General features: G+C 65.0%; 6 protein-coding genes across 7 annotated transcripts; 4 read left to right on the forward strand and 2 right to left on the reverse strand.

Annotated features, from left to right (window-relative positions):
- Window positions 1-65: 65 nt before the first annotated feature.
- Window positions 66-5,231, reverse strand: CHLRE_12g516333v5 (uncharacterized protein). Its single transcript, XM_043068306.1, has 6 exons — window positions 4,865-5,231; window positions 4,468-4,613; window positions 4,203-4,262; window positions 3,171-4,058; window positions 2,893-3,003; window positions 66-2,672 (listed from the first exon to the last, which is right to left on the reverse strand). The coding sequence occupies exons 1-6, from the start codon at window positions 5,166-5,168 to the stop codon at window positions 444-446; spliced, it is 3,738 nt and encodes a 1,245-aa protein (XP_042918401.1). The 5' UTR covers window positions 5,169-5,231; the 3' UTR covers window positions 66-443.
- A 110-nt stretch (window positions 5,232-5,341) lies between these two features.
- Window positions 5,342-8,183, forward strand: CHLRE_12g516350v5 (uncharacterized protein). Its single transcript, XM_043068307.1, has 3 exons — window positions 5,342-5,852; window positions 6,082-6,219; window positions 6,366-8,183. The coding sequence occupies exons 1-3, from the start codon at window positions 5,664-5,666 to the stop codon at window positions 7,176-7,178; spliced, it is 1,140 nt and encodes a 379-aa protein (XP_042918402.1). The 5' UTR covers window positions 5,342-5,663; the 3' UTR covers window positions 7,179-8,183.
- Window positions 8,184-8,451: 268 nt separating this feature from the next.
- Window positions 8,452-12,403, forward strand: CHLRE_12g516400v5 (uncharacterized protein). 2 transcript variants are annotated; one of them, XM_043068308.1, is made up of 4 exons: window positions 8,452-8,676; window positions 8,864-9,030; window positions 9,257-11,007; window positions 12,078-12,393. In XM_043068308.1, exons 1-4 carry the CDS (start codon window positions 8,550-8,552, stop codon window positions 12,187-12,189), a joined length of 2,157 nt encoding a protein of 718 aa, XP_042918403.1. In that variant the 5' UTR covers window positions 8,452-8,549; the 3' UTR covers window positions 12,190-12,393. The 2 variants fall into 2 exon arrangements, with proteins under 2 accessions (XP_042918403.1, XP_042918404.1); XM_043068309.1 differs by having other exon boundaries at window positions 9,257-12,403.
- Window positions 12,404-12,405: 2 nt separating this feature from the next.
- CHLRE_12g516450v5 (uncharacterized protein) lies at window positions 12,406-14,101 on the reverse strand. The gene is made up of 4 exons (XM_001703185.2): window positions 13,833-14,101; window positions 13,603-13,746; window positions 13,320-13,516; window positions 12,406-13,082 (listed from the first exon to the last, which is right to left on the reverse strand). Exons 1-4 carry the CDS (start codon window positions 13,954-13,956, stop codon window positions 12,858-12,860), a joined length of 690 nt encoding a protein of 229 aa, XP_001703237.1. The 5' UTR covers window positions 13,957-14,101; the 3' UTR covers window positions 12,406-12,857.
- A 109-nt stretch (window positions 14,102-14,210) lies between these two features.
- Window positions 14,211-20,008, forward strand: CHLRE_12g516500v5 (uncharacterized protein). The gene is made up of 15 exons (XM_043068310.1): window positions 14,211-14,457; window positions 14,595-14,710; window positions 14,946-15,005; window positions 15,171-15,422; window positions 15,672-15,821; window positions 16,092-16,172; window positions 16,392-16,667; window positions 16,871-16,999; window positions 17,212-17,381; window positions 17,605-17,722; window positions 17,917-18,111; window positions 18,256-18,405; window positions 18,638-18,913; window positions 19,110-19,307; window positions 19,470-20,008. Exons 1-15 carry the CDS (start codon window positions 14,349-14,351, stop codon window positions 19,488-19,490), a joined length of 2,301 nt encoding a protein of 766 aa, XP_042918405.1. The 5' UTR covers window positions 14,211-14,348; the 3' UTR covers window positions 19,491-20,008.
- Window positions 20,009-20,061: 53 nt separating this feature from the next.
- CHLRE_12g516550v5 (uncharacterized protein) lies at window positions 20,062-21,973 on the forward strand. Its single transcript, XM_001703168.2, has one exon. It carries the CDS (start codon window positions 20,386-20,388, stop codon window positions 21,562-21,564), a length of 1,179 nt encoding a protein of 392 aa, XP_001703220.2. The 5' UTR covers window positions 20,062-20,385; the 3' UTR covers window positions 21,565-21,973.
- Window position 21,974: the final 1 nt, after the last annotated feature.

The following is a 21,974-nucleotide window of genomic DNA, read 5'->3' on the forward strand; positions in this document are numbered from 1 at the left end:
AAGACTTTAGATAGCTTGCGGGCGCCGCGGGGGGAACTGCGAGAGAACCTTGCATGTGTGCATGTCGAGCTCTTAGCGTGTCCGCTGAACACGAGGATGGATCACGGCGCGGCTACAGCTCATCGTCTGACGTATTATGTATACATAGGAGCGAAATGACTGCGTGTCCGTGCTACACGCAGCCCGCTTCTCGCGGGCTGCGGCTCCCCATCCCGGGCGTCGAGCTGGGTTGAGCAAGCCTGCTACCGAGCTCCCTGCTAATTAAACCCTACAGAAATCTGCACTTCTTTGTGCTTGGAACTACCTACGCATTAGTGCAGCGACGACTGTCAAGACTGCTCGTCCTTCCCTGGGCCCTTTGTCCGCCATCCGAGTCAGGTCCATCAAAACACACACGTACAACGAAACGCTAATCCGAGCACTCGCCTGCAGCCCGTCTCCTCTCACGGCAATTCCCGCCGCCGAGCGCGCGGCTTCGAGCGCCCCAGCGCCGCGTCATCGGCGCCAGCCTCTTCCGGCCCAGCTACCTCCTGACGCCCCACTGTCTTCCGCCTTGCCCGTGGCCCCGCAGCCCCCTGCGAGCCCTTCACCCCTGTGCCAGCAACCGCTCCGCTTCCTGTGGCGTTCTGCTGCGCACGCGCACTGGGCCCCTGACCCGCCCCATCCACCGCTAGCCCCGACACCGCGTCATTGTGGCCCCTCTGGCCTGCTTGCTGCCCAGCCGCGTCGCCTGCACCTGGCGCCGCAGCCGCCGCCACAGAGCTGCTGCCCAGCCCCCCTTGCTGCTGCTGTCTTTGTTGCTGTTGTTGTTGCTGCTTATCCAGAGCGTTTGCCAGCCAGTCATGCGAGGCCGGCAACATGGCCTTTAGGCTGGTCAGGTCCGTCGGGGCAGCGTGGCTCAGCCACACCGCTATGTTGCTGCCGCCAGTGCCGTCGCCGCCAGTCGAGCTAGAGGCCGAGGCAGGCGACGCCGCCGCCGTGGGACGCGCCAGCCGGCGGCCGCCAGGGGTAGCGGCGGCCACAGGAGCGCCAGCAGACGCCGCTGCCGCCCGCAGCAGTTGCGCAAGCGGCTCAGGAAGCGACCCGTCCCCAGGCGGCTGGATCCAGGTGTGCTCGTGGTGCGCTGGCCCTTGTGCCACGCGGCTGCTGCCGCTGCTCCTGCTGTCGCCCAGGGCGTGTGACCCTCCAGCCGGCGAGGACCCATCGACAGGTGTGCTGGCACCACCTGGGCCCGGGACCACAGCTGCCGAAGCCCCACCGGCCGCACCCCCGGTGCCACCATCTGCCGCTGCCGAAGAGGACGCAACGCCACCGCTAGGCCACCGGCCGTCCCCACCGCCCCCGCCCTTAAGCACCCCGCCGCCGCCGCCGCCTCGCCCGCCATTCATGTCCCCGTCGCCCGCGCCAGCGTCGCCTTCCCGCGGCTCTGGCTCCGGCTCGGCGCCGCCCTTCGGCTTGTGGTGTCCGTTCACCGCCTCGAACCCCAGGATGTTCCCGGGGTCGAGCGCCGACAGGTCCACTCGCACCCTGTCCTCATCCCCCAGCGGCGGCATGGCCACCCCTGAGAACGCACCCAGCGAGCTACCAAGGCCAGGGCCCCCGCTGCCGCTGCTGCCGCTGCTGCTGGGCACAGCCGTCCGCCGCCCGCCCGCGCCCGACGTCCGACTGCCGCCGCCGGTGCCAGTTAGTGACGGCCGGCCGCTAGTGCTGGCGGCGCCTCCGGCGCTGCTGGCATGGGACCGGCCGAACCCAGGCCCCGTCGGCGGCGAGCCGTCCTCCATGTCGCCCCCGCCGCCGCCGCTTCCATCACGCCCGCTGGGCGGCGGCCGCCGGCTGAGGCGGATGAAGTCATCTGGGTCCCCTTGCTCCGGGTCCCAGTCGTCATAGTCGTCTGCCAGTTCGGGGCCATCCAGCCCATTCACATCATCACCCCCTTCGTCCACATCGCTGTACACGGGCGAGCGGCCGCCGGTGCCGTACACATCATGGTCCTCATCATAGTCTGACGCCGCCGCGTGCTGGCCGTTGCCGTTGAGGCTGGCGGCGTCGTGGTGGTCGGCGTAGCCGTTCAGCCGCCGGCCGCCGCCACTGCCATTGCTGCTACTGCCGCCCGCGCCATGGCTGCTGCTGCTGCCGCTGCTGCTGGCGGCGCCGTAGCCCTCTGCCCGGTCCACCCACTGCGCCTCCACGTCCAGCGCATCGCCGCCAGCCGCCCCCGGCGACCCAGGCCCCTCATCAAAAACGTCCAGGAAAGACCGGCTCCAGCTGCCCTCCGCCGGCGGTGCCGCGCCGCCCAGCCCCCGCCAGCCCCCGCCCTCGTCGGCACTGTCCTCCTCCTCATCGTCCTCATCACTGGAGAAACCCTCCGCGGCGTCTCGCGAGCGGCCGCCCACACCCACCCACACATCGCCGTCGTGCACGTGCCCGCCCGCCAGCCCGCTGGCACCCAGCGCGTCGCGCGAGCCCGGCCACGCATTGCCGCTGCTGCTGCTACCGCCAGCGGGCGTGGCGACGAACCATACGTCGCCGTTGGCGTTGTAGCGGGCATCGCGCGGGATCTTGCTGCGTAGCGCGTCCAGCTTGGCCCGCGCCTGCTGCAGCGTGGCGGCCACCGAGGCCAGGTGCGCATCGGCCTGGCGGCGCACCAGCGGGTCGTTGCGCAGCGCGTGTTGCTGCAGAGGCGGAGGAAGGAGCGGGCGGGGAGGACAGGGTTGTTACATAGGAGGGATGGTGAGGACGATTTCAGCTCTTCAAGGCAAGTCGGTGTGCTGCTGTGGACAAGGCCGGGCAAAGCTGTGCAGCCGGCATCCGCTGCATGGGCCTGGCCGCGCGGGCCCGCAGGCCGCAGCTCAACCCCCGCTCCACAGTCACTCCCGCCGCCCCGGTGCTCACCCGCGCCTGGAACTGGGCCATGAGGTTCTCTGTGTTGGCCACCAGCCGCTCCGCCGTCAGCACCTGGCCAACCAGCTTGCGCACCAGCTCCAGCCGGGCCGCGTCAGGGCTCTGCAAGGGGAGAGGGAGAGGGAGAGGCCGCAGCGATGGGGGACATCAGAACCACTCAGTAGCAGGGAGCTGCCGTAAGAGAACAGCGGGGGTGGCGTTGTACGGGTCTTTCCAGTCTTAAGGACTTGGACCGTTGCAGCAACACGTGTCAGCTCGCACCGCCCCACCTTGCCAGGGGCGCCATTGTCCTCGCCGCCGCCCTCGCCCGCCGCCTTCGTCCGCCGCCGCCGGGTGGTGCCCGCCGCTGCGCCGCCCGCCTTCCCGGCCCCTGCGCCGCCCTTCGCGTCCTTGCCGCCATCCTTCCCGGCCGCCGCAGCTGCTGCCTCCGGCGGCACGTCGGGCAGGTGCCGGCCGCCGCCGCGGCTGCTGCGCGTGCTGCGCACCGTTGACGGGTCCCGCATGGCCTTGGCCTCGGCCATCCGGCTGGCGTCCCCCTCGCTATAGGCGGCGGAGGCTCGCGACGTGGTCCGCCGCGCGGCCGAGCTGCTGGGCGCGCGCGTGTTGGCGGCGCTGCCCTCGCCGTCGCTGCTGGCGCCGCTGCGACGGCGCGGCCGGCCCTCGCCGTCGACGCCGGCGGTAATGGAGCGGCGGATGCTGGCCACGGTGTTGGCCCGGTACTCGGGGTCCTGCCACTTGCGCCGAATGGCCTCCGCGATGGCGGCGCGGTGCTCCGGAGAGCGCGTGCCGCCCACACGCGGGCCGCGCGGCCGCGGCTCCGCCGGCTGCGTCGGTTGCTGCTCCTGCCCCTGCTGCTGCGCCTCTCCGGCTGGGGACTTGGCCCGCGGCGCCCGCTTCCTGGTGCCAGCCGCAGCGGCCGCGCCCTCTGTGCCCAGCTCTGCGGCTCGCGCCTGCCGCAGCATGTGTGCCACCATGCCGCTGGGCTTGGGCGGCTCCAGGCCCTGCTCCCGCGCCGCCGCCAGCGCCGCCTGGTACTCGGCCATGGCGGCGTCCCGCACAGCCTGGCGCTTGGCGGCCGCAGTGGCGGCGCGCTCCGCCCTGCGCTGGGCGGCCTTGGCCTCCACCTCAGCCGCCAGCTCCGTGTTCGACGCCAGCTCCTGCAACAGTGCCAGGAAACGCCCCGCTGCAAGTTGAACATACCGCCCCCTAGGCCCGCGTGCGCCGTCAGCTGCAGTGCTTCTGCGGCCATTCCTCTCCACAACAGGCAGCACTGCCCGCCCCACTGCCGGCCATCGACTCACCTCCTCGCGCGCCTGCTTGCGGGCGGCATGGTGCTGCAGCAGACTGAGGCGCGTGCGCTCCTGCAGGCGTGTCGAGGAGGGGTGTTACGCGGGCCCAACCCTGAGCGCATGGGGCTGCACTGCATGCTGCCGCTGGAGTGTGCGTGCTCGTCGAAGAGGGGTGCAAGAGCTGCTTGCTATAAGCATAAAACCATAATCAACGCAGCTGCGTGTCGCGTCGGCCATACAACACGCTACACGCTCCAGCGACGGTCCGTGTACGCACCCGCTTCTGCGCAGCGACAGCAGCCTCCTCCGATGACAGCTGCTTCGCCTTCTCCATCCACTGTTGTTGGCCCGCCTTAACCTTTTCCATCACCTCCTTGCGGTTCATGGCCTCCTTTGTTCGCTCACGGATCTTAGCGAGCGTCTCTGTTAGGCGGACACAAATATAAGTAGCTCAACAAGGGTCTTCGTGCTCCGTGTGTCCATGAGCGTCACCCCTGGCGTCACCCCCTGATCCCATCCTTGACAACCCAGCCAGTCGCGCCAAAGCACCGAGCCCTGCCCCCTGGTGCTGGAGTCATGTGCAGAGATTGGCCGCCCTCTGGCGCGACGGGAAACGCAGGGAAGCGGGAATCGCCAAGGCAGGGACCGCCGCTGCCCTCCCTCCCCCCCCGCACCTGGCGAGTGCTTCCGCCCCTTGTTCCACGGCGTCCGGCCGCTGTTCGCCTGGCTAATGCGCGAGCGGCGCAGCTTCTCCTTTTCATCAAGATCCTCATCTGAGCCTTCCGCTGCCGCGCTGTCAGCAGTCGCTGGGCCTTCTATCCTCGCCGGCGCTTCGCCTGCTGGCGTAGCACCGGCGAGCCACGAAGCACGCCTCGAGGTAAGCTGGACATTCTTGAAGCACCGATGGGACACCCGTACACGCCCAAACGCGCCAGCGCGAGCAGCCAGTGAGCTAGTATATCCACTTGTGAATTGCATTTTGCACGGACTGGAACGAGTTCAGCCTTGTTGCAACATGTTTATTTCGTTGTCATAAGAAGGTCGACAACGCGATTTGTGGGGCTGGAATAACTGGTGGATTGGAAAACCCAGCCCATCCAAAGTGCCCATGCAACAAAATTTTAGCATAGCAGTTGTCGCAGCCCGAAAACTTCTGCCAAGCCGCACTGTGTACAGGGTATCCGCCGCTGTAAGCTTTTCTCTCTTAGACCGGATTTTAGTTTCGACGGTGTCGGGAATCATCTCTACGCAGGCCTCGGCCTGGCCATGGCCGCGAATGGCCAGCAGCAGCTTAGGCGACTTGTATCACAGCTAGGATGGCAGCTCGGCCGTGGCGCCGGGAGCGAGGCCACACCGGCCCCGACAACGTCGTTGCTCCGACAGTGCGGCATGTTAAGCATGCGCGCCATGTCGACAGGTGCCTCTAGTGTCGCAGCATCAGCGGCAGGCCGCGCCGCAGGGCCTCGTGGAGAAATGAGCGGCATCAAGCGATTGCTGCAAGACTACAAGCAGCTGAGCAAGTTCAAACTCAGTTCGCTGGTGGTGCTTACAGCAAGCGCTGGCTTCGTTGCGGCCAGCGGGGAGCACATCGACTATGCAAAGCTCGGCTGGACGTGCCTGGGCACCCTCGGCGCCGCAGCCTGCGCCAACACCTTGAACCAGGCACGTGGCAAGGCACACAGCCTTAGGGTGGTTCTCGTGTCGGGGGCGTGGTGGTTGGGCATGGGAAGCGGGTGTTGAGTGGAGGGGCGCACGCTGGGGCCGGACGTACCGTGCGCACGTACGTCACGTCGGCCGGATTTTGCGGGGGAGGTGGCACAGACGTGGCCCCACATCCAGCACCAAGGGGATTTGAGGGCTGAGCTCTCCATCTTTCCACGCCCACCTGCAGGTGTACGAGGTGGCCAATGACCGGCTCATGAACCGGACCTGCAACCGGCCGCTGCCGGCCGGCCGCATGGGCCGCCTGCATGCACTAGCGTTCGCGGCTGTATGCGGCGCCAGCGGGCTTTGGATCCTCAATGAGAAGGTAGGCCCGGGTCCTGGAATGTGCCATGGCTTCCATAACTCAGTCGGCTGCGGGGCTGCGCGTCCATGTGACAAGTCCACACTTCGCCGGCTGGGCTATTACGTTATCACGCGCCTGACGCAGCCGTACCTTCGGACCCTATGCAGGCCAACGGGCTGACTGCCGGCCTGGGCGCCGCGAACATCCTGCTGTACGCGGCAATCTACACGCCGCTGAAGCAGATGACGATAGCGAACACCTGGGTGGGCGCCGTGGTGGGCGCCATCCCGCCGCTCATGGGCTGGGCCAGCGCCGCGGGTGAGCTGGACGCCGGCAGCGCGGTGCTGGCGGCGGCGCTGTTCTTTTGGCAGATGCCGCACTTCCTGGCGCTGGCCTGGATGTGCAAGGCCGACTACATGGCGGGCGGCTTCCGCATGCTGTCCATGGTGGACGCCACCGGCCGCCGCACCGCGCTAGCGGCGCTGCGCCACAGCCTCTACATCGCGCCGATCGGCCTGCTGGCGGTGCTGGCCGGCTTCGCCTCCGAGCCGTTCGCCTGGGAGGCCGCGGCGCTGTCTGCGTATCTGGTGTACGGCTCGGCGCAATTCGCGCGCACCCCAAGCCAGGCCAGCGCGCGCAAGCTGTTTAAGGGCAGCCTGCTGTACCTACCGCTGCTGCTGGTGGCGCTGGGGGTGCACCGCCTGCCCAACCAGCACAACGTTGACTGGGACACGCTCAGCGGCCGCGTGCTTGACTGCGTGCCGGCCGAGGCGCGGCTGCAGCTGGGCCGCGCGTGCGCGGTTCTGGAGGGCGCGGCGGCACAAGTGAGCGACCGGCTCGTGGAGAACAACATCAAGTGCCCCAGCAAGGCGTACGGCGACTCCGAGGAGCTGCACACGCCGCGGTCAGGCCAGCAGCAGGACCAGGGGCAGCAGCTGCAGGCGCAGTCAGCAGAGGAGCAGCAGAAGCAGAAGCCTTGATATCTTGCAACGACCAAGGACTACCCGGGGCTTAGGTGGCAGCGGCCGGGAAGTTGCTGTGACTGGCGGGCTTGCGCGCACGCCATGGCTTAATTTGACTAACCGAATGACTCCCATACGCATTGAGGACTGTTGACTTGCCAGTAGTGTGTTCGACGCGGCCTAGCTTGCTGGGTGATACTGTTGAAGAGAATACCCTGCGAGCAGCGATTAGAGCCAGTGAAGGTAGGTAGCGGTGTACATGACGTTTGAGACTCGATGTTCGTGACGCGCGGAGGACCGCTAACAAACATTCATGTCCATGCGGCGGCGGCAGGCCCGCCACGACTGAAGGACTGAAGCACTGAAGTGGTGCATGTTAGCCGGAGTTGAAGGCGTCGGAGATGTGAGGAGCAACAGGGGCAGCCGTGTTGTACGGTGGCCGTATCACACGATGACACAAGGCAGGGACTCGACGAGGCGCAGAGCACGCCCGCATACTGTAGCACGTCATGCGAGGCGGCGCTGGAGCCTGGATTGCATGTAACGTGGACGCCTGGACTGGCGCGTGCGAGGGTGTGCGATGGGACAGTGGCAAGGGAGGTTGGCGAATTCCCGTAGGGTGCAGCTGATTCCCAGACCCCAGCAGATGGCAAACAATTTGTAACGGCAGTGCATGAGCTTGCGACTGGTCGGACGCCGGAGTCACTGTAGTACTGTACCCGACAAGTTGCTGGCTGGCTGGAAGTTTGCTGCTGGCGCGTGCGAGGGTGGGGCGGTGGGCTAGTAACATGTGTCATGTGGCCAATGGGAACAGTGACGTGAACATTACACCGCACGGCCTCACGCTGCGCCAGCCTGTCCCATCGCTTGCGCCTCCCACAGTGCCTGCAGCTTTCAGAGTTCAGTCGAGCGGCTGCTCGACTGACCGAATAACGGCGCGTAACGGCAGGCTCCAGGCCTCCTTCGACTGGTGTGTCTTCCCTCATGGCCTCACGGCCATCAGCACAGTATCATCATCAGTGTGTCTCCATGCGTTAGCACTAAGCAGCAGGGGTTTGGTTGGATAGGGGCAGTTGGCCCGTGGCCCGGCACTGTGCTCCTCGGAGGGCCTCAGGCACCCCTACCCGCCCCTACCTGCGTGCTGGAGCAGCAGCTGGAGCTGTTGTGTGCCAACCACTGCCCAAACCTGCCACTCATCGGCACTGCCCTCGTCCTCATCGTGGAGGAACCCTCTCGCGGGCGTCAGAACTGCAATTTCCCATGATCCCAGGTTGAACTGTCGCCCGCCATAGCACCCCCAGCTACTTATGAAAGGCGTATTTTGTTATTGGAACAACTAAGAGTAAGAGTTGACTCCGTTGCTGTAAGCCAACGGCCAAGTCTTTGGGCATGGCAGACGAGGAAGACCTTCTCTATGAAGACGATTATCCAGACGGCGACTACGTCGATGCTGAAGCAGACGTAGATGCAGGCTTGACAGCGCAGCCGGCCGAGGACGCGACTGCGCCTCCCCTAGGTGAGCACCAATCTTTGAGAGCTTGACAAACCCCGCGATGATGCCAAGAATCAGGTCACGGTCAACGCCACATTGGGCGTACTAGCGCCCCACCGTAATGGTGTTAGCTTGTATGCTTGAATCTGTTGTCATCGCAACTTGTTTGGAGACCGGCTGGCTAACTTACTGCATCCGTGACAATGTGCAGGAGCAGAGGAGCAAGATGGCGGACCAGGGACTGAGGACGGTGGTGGAGGAGTTGCTGGCGAGGCCGGAGCTGGCAAGGGGGACGAGGCAGCGGCACGAACGGGGGGCAACGCTGGGCCCTCTGGGCGGTTGCCGAACAGTGGCGGGCCACAAGGCTTCAACGCACGAGTGAGACACCTCTGCATCCATAGGTTTGCGCCAGAACTTATGGGCTAGGGAGGGTTGCGACCAGGGAAGCAGCAGCGTCCTGCAACGTTGTGCGGCACGTTTACTGCAGTGAGACGTGTACGCCGTGTGTCGAGTGGCTGCATATGATCGCTAAGCGCGGCATGCCAGGCTAGCGTGTTGCGTGCCACTTACACCGATGGCCTGCACTCCCACTTTTGCTGTACAGGCCCGGCCGGGCGCGGGCGATGCCATTCGCTACTTCATCATCCGCTCCAACAGCCTGCAGAACATCTTTATTTCGGTGCGCACAGGCGCCTGGGCCACCACGCGCACCAACGACCCCAAACTTGACGCAGCCTTTCGCAGCTCGCGCGAGGTGCGGCTCATCTTCTCGGTGATGGGCAGCAACGCCTTCCAGGGCTACGCCACCATGCGCACCTCCGTGGGCGCCTTCCCCAAGCCCGTCATCTGGGAGAACGGCCAGCAGTTCGGGCGGCCCTTCGGCGTGGAGTGGCGCGTGCTGTTCGAGCTGCCGCACGACGACTGCAACCACATCCGCAACCGCCTAAACGACAACAAGGTCGTCTACATGGCGCGCGACTGCACCGAGCTGCCGCAGGAGCAGGGCGACCTGCTGACGACCATCATGACACAACGAGCCGCAGCCGCCGGCGCCAAGGCGCCGCGGCAGCAGCTGGCGATGCTGGAGGCCAGCGGCCGCGTCACGCCACCCGCCATGGGGCCCGGCGGCGGAGGCGGAGGCGGACCCATGGGCGGCGGCGGGGGCGGCGGGCCGATGCGCATGGCGGGGCCGCGCGGCGGGCCCATGGGCATGGGCGGGCCGCGGCCTCGTGGTCCGGGCATGGGGCCGCCGGGCATCCGGCCAGGCATGGGCGGCCCCGGCATGGACCCCATGGCGATGATGGGCGGGCCGGGCGGGCCCATGGGCGCGGCGGCGATGATGGGTGCGGGGGGTCCGGGGCTAGCCGGGCCGTCCGGCTTCAACATGGAAGCGCTCGCGACAGCCATGGCGCTCAACACCTTCAACCCCGCGGCGCTGGGCGCGATGCTGCAGCAGGCGGGCGGGATGGGGCCGCTGGGCGGCGTGGCGGCGGGCCCCTCGCCGGCCATGCAGGCCATCGCAAGCGCCATGGTGGCGCACATGACTAACCTGCCGCCCGAGCAGCAGGCCATGGCTATGGCCACCATCGCCAGCAGTAACCCGCTGCTGGCGGAGGCGGTAGCGGCAGTCATTGCCAGCGGTGGGCCGGCGGGTGGCATGGGCGTGGGTGGGGGCGGGCCTGGCGGCATGATGGGCGGCGGTGGCGGGGGCACCGTGTTGGTGGGCGGCGGGCCCGGGCCGCGGCAGGGCATGATGATGGACGGTGGTCCGATGGGTGGCATGCAGCAGCACGGCGGCGGGGGAATGGGCCCCGACGGCGGGTCGATGGGCGGTGGCATGACCATGATGCAGCAGCGGCAACAGCAAAGGCAGCAGCAGCGGCAACAGCAGCAATCGCTCCAGGAGCAGCAGGCGATGCAGCAGTTGATGAACATCAACCGGGACGACGTGGTGCTGGAGGGCAGCGACGGCCGCCTGCGCAGCGGCAGGGCGCGGAGTCGGAGCCGCAGCCGCAGCCCGGTGGCGGCGCGGCGGGGTGGCGGCGGTGGCGCCCCGCCCGACTTCGCCAGCATGTCATACGACCAGTACCTGCAGCAGTACGGGAGAGTGATGCAGGAGGTGCAGCAGCGGGTTGGGTCACGGGGTGGAGGAGGGGGCGGGGGCGGGGGAGCAGGTTGGAGCCAGCAGGGGCGGTCGACGGACCGTTCGCCGCAGCACGGGCGCGAGCCCACGCCAAGCTCGCAAGGTGTGGGCGCCCGCGGCGGGGTTGGCGATGGCTCGATGCCGAGCGGTGGCGGCGCCGGCGGGGCGGGTATGTCGTCGAAGCCAGGCGGCCAGCCTTACACTGAGGAAGAGTAAGTCGGCGAGGACACTGACACATGTGTGTATGTGTGTGCACCGTGTGGGGCCCCCGCTCTTATCAAAGACATGTTGGTTGACGTTGGGCTGGGCATGAACATGTACATAAGTGCTAATGAACTTAACTTTACGTCTTGCTTTGTTGACCATGTCCTGCTTTTGATTATGTGATGTGTGTTGTGCGTGCCAGCGTTGTTCGTTGGGTATGGTTGCATTGACCTGCCTGCCAGCGTGATCCAGGACGATCCTTCGTGACCTCCCGCGCATTAGTCGCAAGCGTTAGGCTTAAAGGATACGCGTAATTGCATGCGCTTATTGCTCAGCAACCTTGGGAAACTACTCGCTTCAGACATCTGGTGATGTAGACTAGGAGCATGCGCACAACTACGCCACGGGTTGATTAATCTGGAACCTTGCGTCTTGCTTTGTCCTCACCGCCCCTAGCCGCAAACTGTGCGACATTTCATCATTCTATTATGCAAACTGTCCTGTGTGCGACATTCATTGTGCTGCATTCAGTGCTAATGCGTTACTATCAGATGTCCACTAATTGTTTGGTGCGCACGTGGTGTTGAGGGGAACAGACGTGACTGCCGGAAGGGACTACACGTATTGGAAGTTGCAGGACGTAGAGGCGGAATCCTATGCATTGGGTTGGCGGGTTGCTTAGGGGCTGGCAGGTTGCCGAGGGTAAGGTGTGCAGCATGCGCTGGTGGAGGCGGGTGCACGGATGGTGTTGGACGGATGTGGTTACTGGTCCGGGGGCATGGTGATTTGATGGATTCTGTTATGGATGGCCCACGGGGTGGTGGATAACAATCTACGGGTTTGGTATTTGCGTTGAAGATGCTGTCGTCTGGGGCAGGTAAGTGCACAGGTAAGGGTGATGCGTGCGATCGACTGCCCGACGGCAACACGCTCCATGGCGATGGGTCCGCGCCATCGGTGGGCCTGAACCATTGGAAGGGCACGCTTGCCACCTGCTGTGCAACTGTAGGCGCTGACTGCCCCTGTCTGTGTGCTGGTGCTCGCATGGCTCCCCGCTGGCCTGCACGTCCACTTACAGGTACATCCGGGTGACGCAAGTGTGGTATGCGTCGCGAGGCAAGGCGCCGCCTGCGGAGAACTTCATCCGGCAGCACTACCGCCAGATGCTGGCGCAACTCAAGGGGAGCTGACGGCAGGTGGAGCTGCACAACCAAGCATGGGCTTCTGGGGCTGTGTTCTCAGGGAGGAAGACTGCATGTAACGCTCTGACGTATTGATCACACATGCTCATTCATGATGTACGCAAAACAGTGACAGGTGATCTGGGGGCTTAGCAGGTAGCAGCAGGCACGGGAGCGTGTGTTGTAGGTGCTAGTGGCGGTTCAGGTTTTAGACGAATGTTTAGATGGCGGAGGAGGATACATTTACAGCGCGTCTTGACGTTAGGTGGCGGATACGCCTATGCCATCTGAAATGCGCTTGAGGCTCACGCCATTGTAATTCCAAAGCTATCGTTGTTGGCAATATAAGCTGCAAACAAAACTCACATGCAAACGCTGTCCGCGACCAGACATGCCAGCTGGCAGCCCCGTACCAGCACCCCTTAGCTTCCATCGCCCTCCTGAGACGTCCCAAGACCGAGGTCTGAGCCCCGTACCTCAAATCCTCAATGCTTTGCTTCATTCACGACTCCCCCGCTAGCTACGGTAGTGTTCCCCACTACAAACATTTGTCGTTCTATATGGTTAAGCCGTACGCAGCCACTTGATGCGCTCCGCTGCAGCCCCATCGCAACGTTGCTTTCCACAACGCCACCGCTGACCTCTGCTATCTCCTTCACCATCGCCATCGCTGCGCTTTACGCGAAGTACTCCGCCTGCTTCATTTTGAGCACCTTCATGATGCCCTTGTGCTCGCCCGCCAGCTCCGTGTACCGTCCCGGCAGCGATTTGAGGTACTCCGCCTCGCCCGCCCGCACGTCGCGCAGCTTCTTGGCGGGGCTGCCCGCCCACACCTCCCCGGACGGCACGGTGGTGCCCTCCTCCACGTAGGAGCCCGCGGCAATGACGGCACCCGACTGGATCTGCACGTGCAACAAGTCACCCGTGCAGCGGAGACCGAAGCTCTGTTATTAGTTTGCGGCACCAGGCCACAAGCTAGCTAGGCCCGTGGGGGGGCGCTGGCCCAGGCACCACGGCCACGTACCCGCACCTCCCCGCCCCTGCCTGAGGCACGCATTCACCCCCGTGTGGTTCCAATGCCACCGGTGCGCCACCACACTGTCAAAACTTGCCGTTGCCGGCAGGCCCCTCCTGCCCACCTCAGCGTGCTCCGAAATAATCGAGTTCATGCCGATGAGCACGTTGTCCCCGACCGTGCAGCCCTTCAGCACCGCGCCATGTCCAACCGAAACGTTGTCACCAATGGTCACTGGCCCGCTGAACTCGCTGGTGGCGCCCACGTAGGCTGCATCCTGAATGTTGCTGTTCGAGCCCACGACCACTGGCTGGAAGTCGCCTGCGCAGGGAGCCATTTGCCAATGTTTACATACATGGACTCATTATCATACTCCTGCATCATACACGGGCAAGGAGTCGACTTACCGCGAACGATGGCCCCATACCAAACGGAGCTGTTCTCGCCAAGCGTCACGCTGCCCGAGACCATGCCCGAGGGCGCCACCCAAGAGGTCTTGTCCAGGCTAGGCACGTTGTGGCGCATGGGCAGGACCGTGGCGTGCCGGTTCACTGCGGAAAATGGACCCACGCTTCAGTGCCTCTGCTTGGCATCGCAATACAAGGCTACAGCAGATGAAAATCATGCGATAGCTCACGCTTCTCCTCAAACGAGTAAACGCCCTGCAGCCTGCAGCCCACGCGCTCCAGCGCCTGGCCGCTCTCCCGCATGGCAAAGCCCACGCGATGCAGAATAGTCTTCAGGCCATTGATGGGATTCATGGTTGCTGAGGGCAAATCTTCAGGGAAGAAGGATGCAACTCTAATAGGCAAACACGCGGGCCTTCTGGCCCTGGTTCTTGCCTCAGTACAAAGTAATATACCTAAAGACACTAGTTTGTGACTGCACCAGCGTTGAGAGGGCATATGGGGCAAGAGTAGGACAAGCCCATGATGCAGAGCAAATGTTTTCTTCTGCCTCTCTTCTGCACGATTATCCAGTTGCTCCTAACCGCATTTCGCTTGTTATATCCAGTGTCATACATCAGCTCGCGTCACGAAACATACTCGCGAGAAGCAACATAGCGCGTTGCACAGGTTCTTTCGCTCGCGTTTGCCACGCGTGCAGTTTCCGGGGAATGGTTGCTGTTCAATAAAACTTGCGAGGAGCGGGGATGTCAGCAGTAAGAGGCAAGGGCGGGGCCCCGCTTGGGGGTCTCGCCCCTGTCGCAGGAAGCGCGAACACGCAGCAGGCGAAGAAGCTGGTCATCAAGCCGCTTAAAGGTGCGGTACGGGGTCCCTCTTGCTGCATCTGGTGCGCTCTACCCGAAAATTACGGAGTGGGGGTTGTGGAAAAGGTTTTGTGGCTCGCCCGGTCACGCGTGTGTGCGCACCCCTGCCTACCCCTCGGCGCTGCCCAGTCAAGCCCGAGCTCCCCGCCAACTTCGAGGAGTCGACATGGAGCAAGCTGCGCGATTGCATCATTGCGGTGCATTGCAAACGCCCCGTGTCCAACAGCCTGGAGGAGCTGTACACGGTGGGAAGTTCGGCCGGCCGACCGGGCTCTGTTCTGAGGGGCGCCGAATAAGGTGTTGGATTGCGACGAGGGTTGGGTTGCATGGCAAGCTGGTACACAGGCATCGTGTACGGCGTACTGGCGCCGGCGCCGTCGGTTGCATGCAACCAACCTGTCCGAAGGGCCCGCTGCTTTCCGCTGCCGTGGTCGCATGACTGTGTGTCCCACACCTCATGGCCGCAATCACCCCCCGCAGGCGGTTCAGGATATGTGCATGCATAAGATGGCGGATAAGCTTTACACCCGCCTGCAAAAGGTGTGGGGCGGGCTGGCGGGCTGACGTTGGGGCTCGGCCTTGCTTCACGCGCAGCCCTATTCGCACAATACCTCACACCTGCATAACCTGCAACCTCACACGGCCGGCGGGCCTCAACACACGCCACACGCCACGCCACATGACTTATGACGATACCCGACATAGGAGTGTGATGCGCACATCGCGGCGCACGTGGGCTCGCTGGGCGACTGCCTGGGTCTGGACGCGGTGCCGTACCTGGACCGTGTGGACAGCGTGTGGCAGGACCACTGCAGCCAGATGCTGCTGACGCGGCAGATCTTCCTGTACCTGGACCGCACGCACGTGCTGCAGCTCAGCAGCAGCGCCACGCCCGTCAAGTCCATATTCGACATGGGGCTGGCGCTGTTCCGCACACACCTGGCGGAGCGGCCGCAGGTGGGCGGTGGCGGTAGTGGAGGAGGACGGGGGAGGTGGCGGCTGGGGGACTGGCAGGGACTGGTGGGAGAGTTGAGGGCTGCGAGGTGGGGCCTAAGCTCGCGGCGGGGCCTGCGGCCTACGGCCACGCAGGTACAGGTCGCTGGAGCTAGGGCCGCGCAGGTGGTCGACTGCGCGGCTGTGTATGGGCGTGAGCGGTGGTGCTGCTGGTGGCCCTGCCAACATGCCGTTCGCCCGCCTGCTGCGCAGATCAAGGAGCGCACAGTAGAGGGGCTGCTGGAGCTGGTGCAGCGGGAGCGCTGCGGCGAAGGCGTGAACCGGGCCCTGCTGCAGCGGCTGCTGCGCATGCTGTCCTCACTGGGCATCTACACGGACGCCTTCCATGAGCCATTCATGAAGGTGTGGCTGGGCTAGGGGCTTGGCGCAATGGTGCTCTGGAGGAGGCAGGGGCGGGGTGAGAGGGCGGGGGGGATGCGACATGGGTACCGGGCGGAGCGGGACATGCCGGAAGCTTCATGCCGTGGGCCGTGGGGCATGGGGAAGGGGGAGGGGTGCGAATGCCGGAAACTGTGTCACTGGCGCAGGCAATTGGTTGTTGGTGGCGTGTGTCTAGCGCGGCGTGCACCACACCATGCGCATGTGCCTGTGCGTGTCCGTGCCTACCTGCAGGCGAGCGGGCAGTTCTACCGGTCCGAGGGCGAGCGGCTAGTGGCGGAGCTGGACGTGCCGGCCTACCTCAAACACTGCGAGGTGCGGCCAGGAGCAGGGGCAGAGGCGAGGCCTCGGAAGGGCGGTTTATGTACCAAAGCATTTGGGGGCGGGTAAAGCACCTGCGATGAGGTGCCTGCCCGCGGTCGCACCAGCCTGCTGCCATGTCACGCCTCGTTACTCCTCCCGCACACACCATGCTTCCGCCTCCTGGTCCTGCCCTCCCCTCGCCCTGGTCCTGCCCTCCCCTCGCCCACGCAGACGCGGCTGGGCGAGGAGTTTGAGCGCTGCAGCGAGTACCTGGATGCCTCCTCGCGCCGCCCGCTCATCGCCGCGGTGGAGGGCGCGCTGGTGGCGCGGCACACCGGCCCGCTGCTGGACCGGGGGCTGGGGCCGCTGCTGGACGGGCACCGTGTGGGTGACCTGGGCCGCCTGTATGGGCTGCTGGGGCGGGTAGGCGCGAGCGAGGCGCTGCGGGCGGCGTTCCGCGAGTACGTGCGCTCCACCGGCCTGGCGCTGGTCAAGGACGAGGAGAAGGTGCGGAGGCGGTGGCGAGCGGAGCAGGAAGGGCTTGGGGTGCAGGAGGTGACGGGCGGAGGCTGGCTGGGCCTAGGTGTGGAGGCTGCTTGCGCGTGTTGCGCCATGCGGCCCATGCCAGCATGGGAGCTCGCCGCTGCTATGTCGCGAATGCACCGCTGCTCCGCCCCACTGCCTCCCGCTGCCCCCGCCCCCTGCTGCAGGACAAGGAGATGGTGGAGCGGCTGCTGGACCTCAAGTCGCGGCTGGACGAGGTGGTGGCGGGCGCCTTCGGCCGCAGCGAGGCCTTCGCCGCCACCCTCAAAGAAAGCTTTGAGTACTTCATCAACCAGGTGCGATCCGGTGGGAGGCGGCGGGGATGGCCAAAGCCCGGATACCGTAAATGGCGAGGGGCTGGGGCGGGGCGGGGTTGGTAACGTCTAGTTCAGCGGGTGCCCTGGTACAGGATGGGCGGAGGCAATGGGCATGGTGGTATCCGGTGGCTTCTGCTGACAAGTTGTGCCCCTGGCTTTGTGCACCTGCCATCTGCCTGCTGGCCACGCAGCGCGCCAACAAGCCCGCGGAGCTCATCGCCAAGTTCATTGACGCGCGGTTGCGGGCGGGTGGGCGCGGGGCAGCGGCAGGCGCGGCGGGTGCCGGCGGCAGCGGGGCGGGCACTGGCGGCAGTGAGGAGGAGCTGGAGGCGGCACTGGACCGGGCACTCATACTGTTCAGGTGCGTCAGTTCATGAGAGGTCCACATTGGGCCTCCTGCTCGGGACCTAACGCCCCGCATTGCATATGCTGCTGCCCGCTGCCCGCCACCCGCCACCCCGCTCCCTCGCGATACCTGCTCCGTCCTCCCCAAGCCTGGTGCCTTACCTGGCGCTGACAGGCACCCTCCTCCACGCCCACCTCTACTCCTGCCCCTGCCTGCCCCTCCACACCTCCACACACAGGTACATCCAGGGCAAGGACGTGTTCGAGGCCTTTTACAAGAAGGACCTGGCCAAGCGCCTGCTGCTGGGGCGCAGCGCCAGTGTGGACGCCGAGAAGGCCATGATTGCAAAGCTAAAGGCGAGGCGGCGCAGCGGCGGGCGGGCACGGGCGCGGGCGCGGGGGCGATTGCTGCAACCCAGGTTGCGAACGGAGTATGACGACATGTCGTGTTGCGGCCTCCACTACACTTCTAAACCTTCCGTACGCTCCCTTCACTCCCCCAAACCCCCACTCCCCTCAAACCATCAAACTCCGTTATACACGCCCCTCAGGTTGAGTGCGGCAGCCAGTTCACTGCCAAGCTGGAGGGCATGTTCAAGGACGTGGAGCTCAGCGACGACGTCATGGCGGCCTTCAGGGGGGCGCCGGCGGCGGCGGGGCTGCCGTCCGGCGTGGACGTGGCAGTGTCTGTGCTCACCAGCGGCTACTGGCCCACCTACCCCGTCACAGAGGTCAAGCTGCCAGAGGTGAGACCTGCGTAATGGTGGCTGGGGCCGGCAGCCAACGCTGCACCAGTGGACCGTGATCGTCCTCTTTTGCCACCCTGTAGTACACCGCCAACCGGTAGCCTCCACACGCACCCGTTCACTGTGCCCGTTCGACTCCCCCAGGTGCTGGACCGCGCCGGTGCGGTGTTCCGCGACTTCTACCTGTCCAAGTACAGCGGGCGGCGGCTGGTGTGGCAGCACAGCCTGGGCAGCTGCATGCTGAGGGCCAGCTTCCCCAAGGGCATGAAGGAGCTGTCAGTCAGCACCTTCCAGGTGCGCGGCCGGGAGCTGGAGGGTGAGGGCGCGTGTGGGGATGTTGCCGCCCTTCGGGCAGGCACAGGCCGCAACGCCTTGTGTGCTGGCTTCTTTGCGTCGACCCCCTGCACTTTGGGCATGGCCCCAAGCCCCGACGGCAAGCACTGCGCACTCCTTTGCAATGCTGCGCGCCCATGTGTGAAATCCTCACTATCGTATGCTGTGCTGGTGCCGGCCCTCCCGCCCGCAGGCTGCGGTGTTGATGTTGTTCAATGACACTGACACGCTGTCGTACAAGGACGTGCTTGCGGGCACCGGGCTGGAGGAGAAGGAGCTCAAGCGCACGCTGCAGAGCCTTGCGTGCGGCAAGGTGCGCGTGCTGACCAAGGAGCCCAAGGGCCGTGACGTGAACGACGACGACAGCTTCTCCTTCAACACGGGCTTCACGGAGAAGCTGTTCCGCATCAAGATCAACTCCATCCAGATGAAGGAGACGGAGGAGGAGAACAAGAAGACCAACGAGCAGGTGAGTGAATTGCATCGGGACACTGGTTGAGTTGCGCCGCGCGTGGTCCGAGTACAGCTTCAGCTCCCCAGCTGAACAGCGTACGCGTTGTGCCTGGCTGAGCGCGTGGACTCAACACTGTGCCGTGGCAACCCAGCGCTCCCGCGCCTCCGCAATCGCCGTATCTGGTACTCCTCTTCCACGTGTTGTCTTTTAGGTGCTCCAAGACCGGCAGTACCAGATCGATGCGGCGCTGGTGCGCATCATGAAGACGCGCAAGACGCTGAGCCACAAGCTGCTGGTGGCGGAGGCGCTGCAGCAGCTCAAGTTCCCGCTCAAGGCGGCGGACCTCAAGAAGCGCATTGAGAGCCTCATTGACCGCGAGTATCTGGCACGAGACGCCAACGATGCAAACGTAAGGATGCAGGGATGGGAACACCCAGTAGATCATGGGCCGAGGTGGAGGGGGGAGAGGCCATGTGGGGGAAGAGGCCACGTGAGGGCGATGGAGTGCTTCCGGCTTGGGTTAGGCGTGCGCCCTGACAGTCTCGCCTGCCTTCACCTTGTGCCTACACAGGTGTACAACTATCTCGCCTGAGGTGCCTGCTGTGGGTCAGCCAGGAAAGCAGCATGAGTGGCTGCGGAAGCGCCGGATTGACATGCCGGCACGCCGGTTCAGGTTACGCTGATGGCGCTGGCGTTGAAGAGCGGATGCCGCACCCATCGTGCAGCTGCCGATGGTGCAAGGCTGGCTCAGGGCCCATCCTATGGGCGGTTCAGCAGCTAACAGAATCGTGCTAGTGCGTATGGCGGGGTGAGTGCGAAGCACGGATTGCTTAGTGCAGCTTCCGCCTCAGGGCGCATACAGGCACCGCAGGTGGTGGACAGGGCTGGGGTAGTGCAGGCGGCAGGTGGCAGGGAGACGCAGGGTTGAGCGCAGGGCACCGGATGCAGCGGCTGGTATATGCGTGACAAGGCGCCTGAACTTGTAGCGCCATGGTATGCCTAGCGGACGGCATGTTGCTGTTGATGGAGCAGGTATGGCTACTGTGCATGGGCGCAGTGCGGTACGGGCAGTGCATGCCGAAGCTGTCAGGTCTGTAACCCTGACGACATGCTAGCTGTTGTTCTACTTTCCGTCTCACCAGCTGTACATGAAATCTCGATAGTACACTCCAACTATGACGGGAGAGGCGTCCACTAGCGGGCGCCCGCGCGACTCAACTGGCACGAACGTGCAGTGGGTTCTCGTGCTGGGCGACTTTGGCCGTAGCCCGCGTATGCAGTATCACACGCTGTCGCTCTCTCAGCAATCAGGTACTTCAGTCCATGTTATCGCTTATGGAGGCTCGGCGCCGATCGCGGAGCTACGAGCTGCCCAGAATGTGAAAATGCATATTGTGCCAGAGCCACCCTCGCTGTTCAAGCGCCTTCCTCGTTTAATGCTTCTCATATGCAAAGTACTGCACCAGCTGCTGTGGCTGCTCTGGATGATGCTGGTGACGCTTCCAAAGCCAGGCCACATCCTGTTGCAGAACCCGCCCGCGATTCCCACGATGGCTGTCTGCTGGCTGGCTGCTCGGCGTCACCGTGCAAAGCTCATTATTGACTGGCACAACTACGGCTACACCATCCTGGCGTTGACCCAGGGCGCGCGCCACCCGCTGGTGCGCCTGGCGCGCAGCTACGAGCACTTCTGGGGCAAGCGCGGGGACGGCCACTTCTGCGTCACGCAGGCCATGCAGCAGGACCTGCAGACCAAGTGGGGCGTGAACGCCACCGTCCTATACGACCGGCCGCCGGCGTTCTTCAAGCGCACGCCGCTGCCGGCCGCGCACACGTTGTTCCGCAAGTTGGGCACGGCGCTGGAGCAACCCGCCTTTGACGACTTCCTCACCCACCGCAGCGCCGCCGCCGCGGCGGGCCGCACGCAGGAAGCGGCCGAGGTGACGGTGGTCACCACCAAGCGCCCCGGCCAGGCCGTGTGCGCGCGGCCGGACCGGCCGGCCGTGGTGGTCAGCAGCACCAGCTGGACCCCGGACGAGGACTTCGGCATCCTACTGGAGGCCGCGGCCGCATACGACCAGCTGGTCGAGGCCGCCGCTGAGGCTGCCGCCGAGGCGGCCGCGGCGGCGGGCACAGCGTCAGCGGGCACGGCTGCGCCGGCGCCCGTGCCTGCGCTGCCGGACCTGCTGCTGCTCATCACAGGCAAGGGGCCGCAGAAGGAGATGTACATGGCGCGTGTGGCGGGCATGGCGCTGCGGCACGTGGCCATCCGCTCGCTGTGGCTGGAGGCGGCCGACTACCCGCTGCTGCTGGGGGCGGCGGATGTGGGCGTGTGCCTGCACGCCTCCTCCTCGGGTCTGGACCTGCCCATGAAGGTGGTGGATATGTTCGGCGCCGGGCTGCCCGTGTGCGCGCTGTCGTACAGCTGCATCCGCGAGCTGGTAGTGCCGGGCGTGACGGGGCTGCTGTTCAGCACGGGGCAGGAGCTGGCGGCGCAGCTCGCGGGGCTGCTGGGCGGCTTCCCGGCCGAGCCCAGTGAGCAGCTCAAGGCGCTGGCGGCCAATGTGGCCAGTCGGGAGCAGGGGCTGCGCTGGGACGAGAACTGGCGGGAAGTGGCGGCGCCGGTGATGGGGTACGGGGCGGGGGAGACGGAGCAGCAGCATTGATGGAGTAGGTGGTAAGAGGCGTTGGTGTTTGGGTTATGGTAGAGAGGCTGGGGTTGACAGGCGTTACGGTAGACCGATGATGCTGGAGAGGGCTGATCAAAGGCATGCAGGCGGGCCGTGGTTCACCGACGGAGGAGTTAGTGTCCTGAGGCTCCTCGTTAGTGTCCTGAGGCTCCTCTTGTGCGACGTGTGGTAACGATTGGTCCGCCATTGAATGAATTTTGAGTCACGTGTAGCGCGTCACCAGGTGAAACTATCGCCGCTCCGATACAGTGGAGTGTGTTATGTTCGGGCTTTCACAGGAAGGGACGACAAAGTGCAAGCCTGCAATGACCGTGCCGTGGCTGCACACAGTGCGCTTGTGAATGGCTGTGCGTCATTGAAGAAGCACCCGTCATACAAACATCAGC

The sequence above is a fragment of the Chlamydomonas reinhardtii genome, chromosome 12 (assembly GCF_000002595.2).
Source record: "Chlamydomonas reinhardtii strain CC-503 cw92 mt+ chromosome 12, whole genome shotgun sequence".
Lineage (NCBI taxonomy): Eukaryota > Viridiplantae > Chlorophyta > Chlorophyceae > Chlamydomonadales > Chlamydomonadaceae > Chlamydomonas > Chlamydomonas reinhardtii.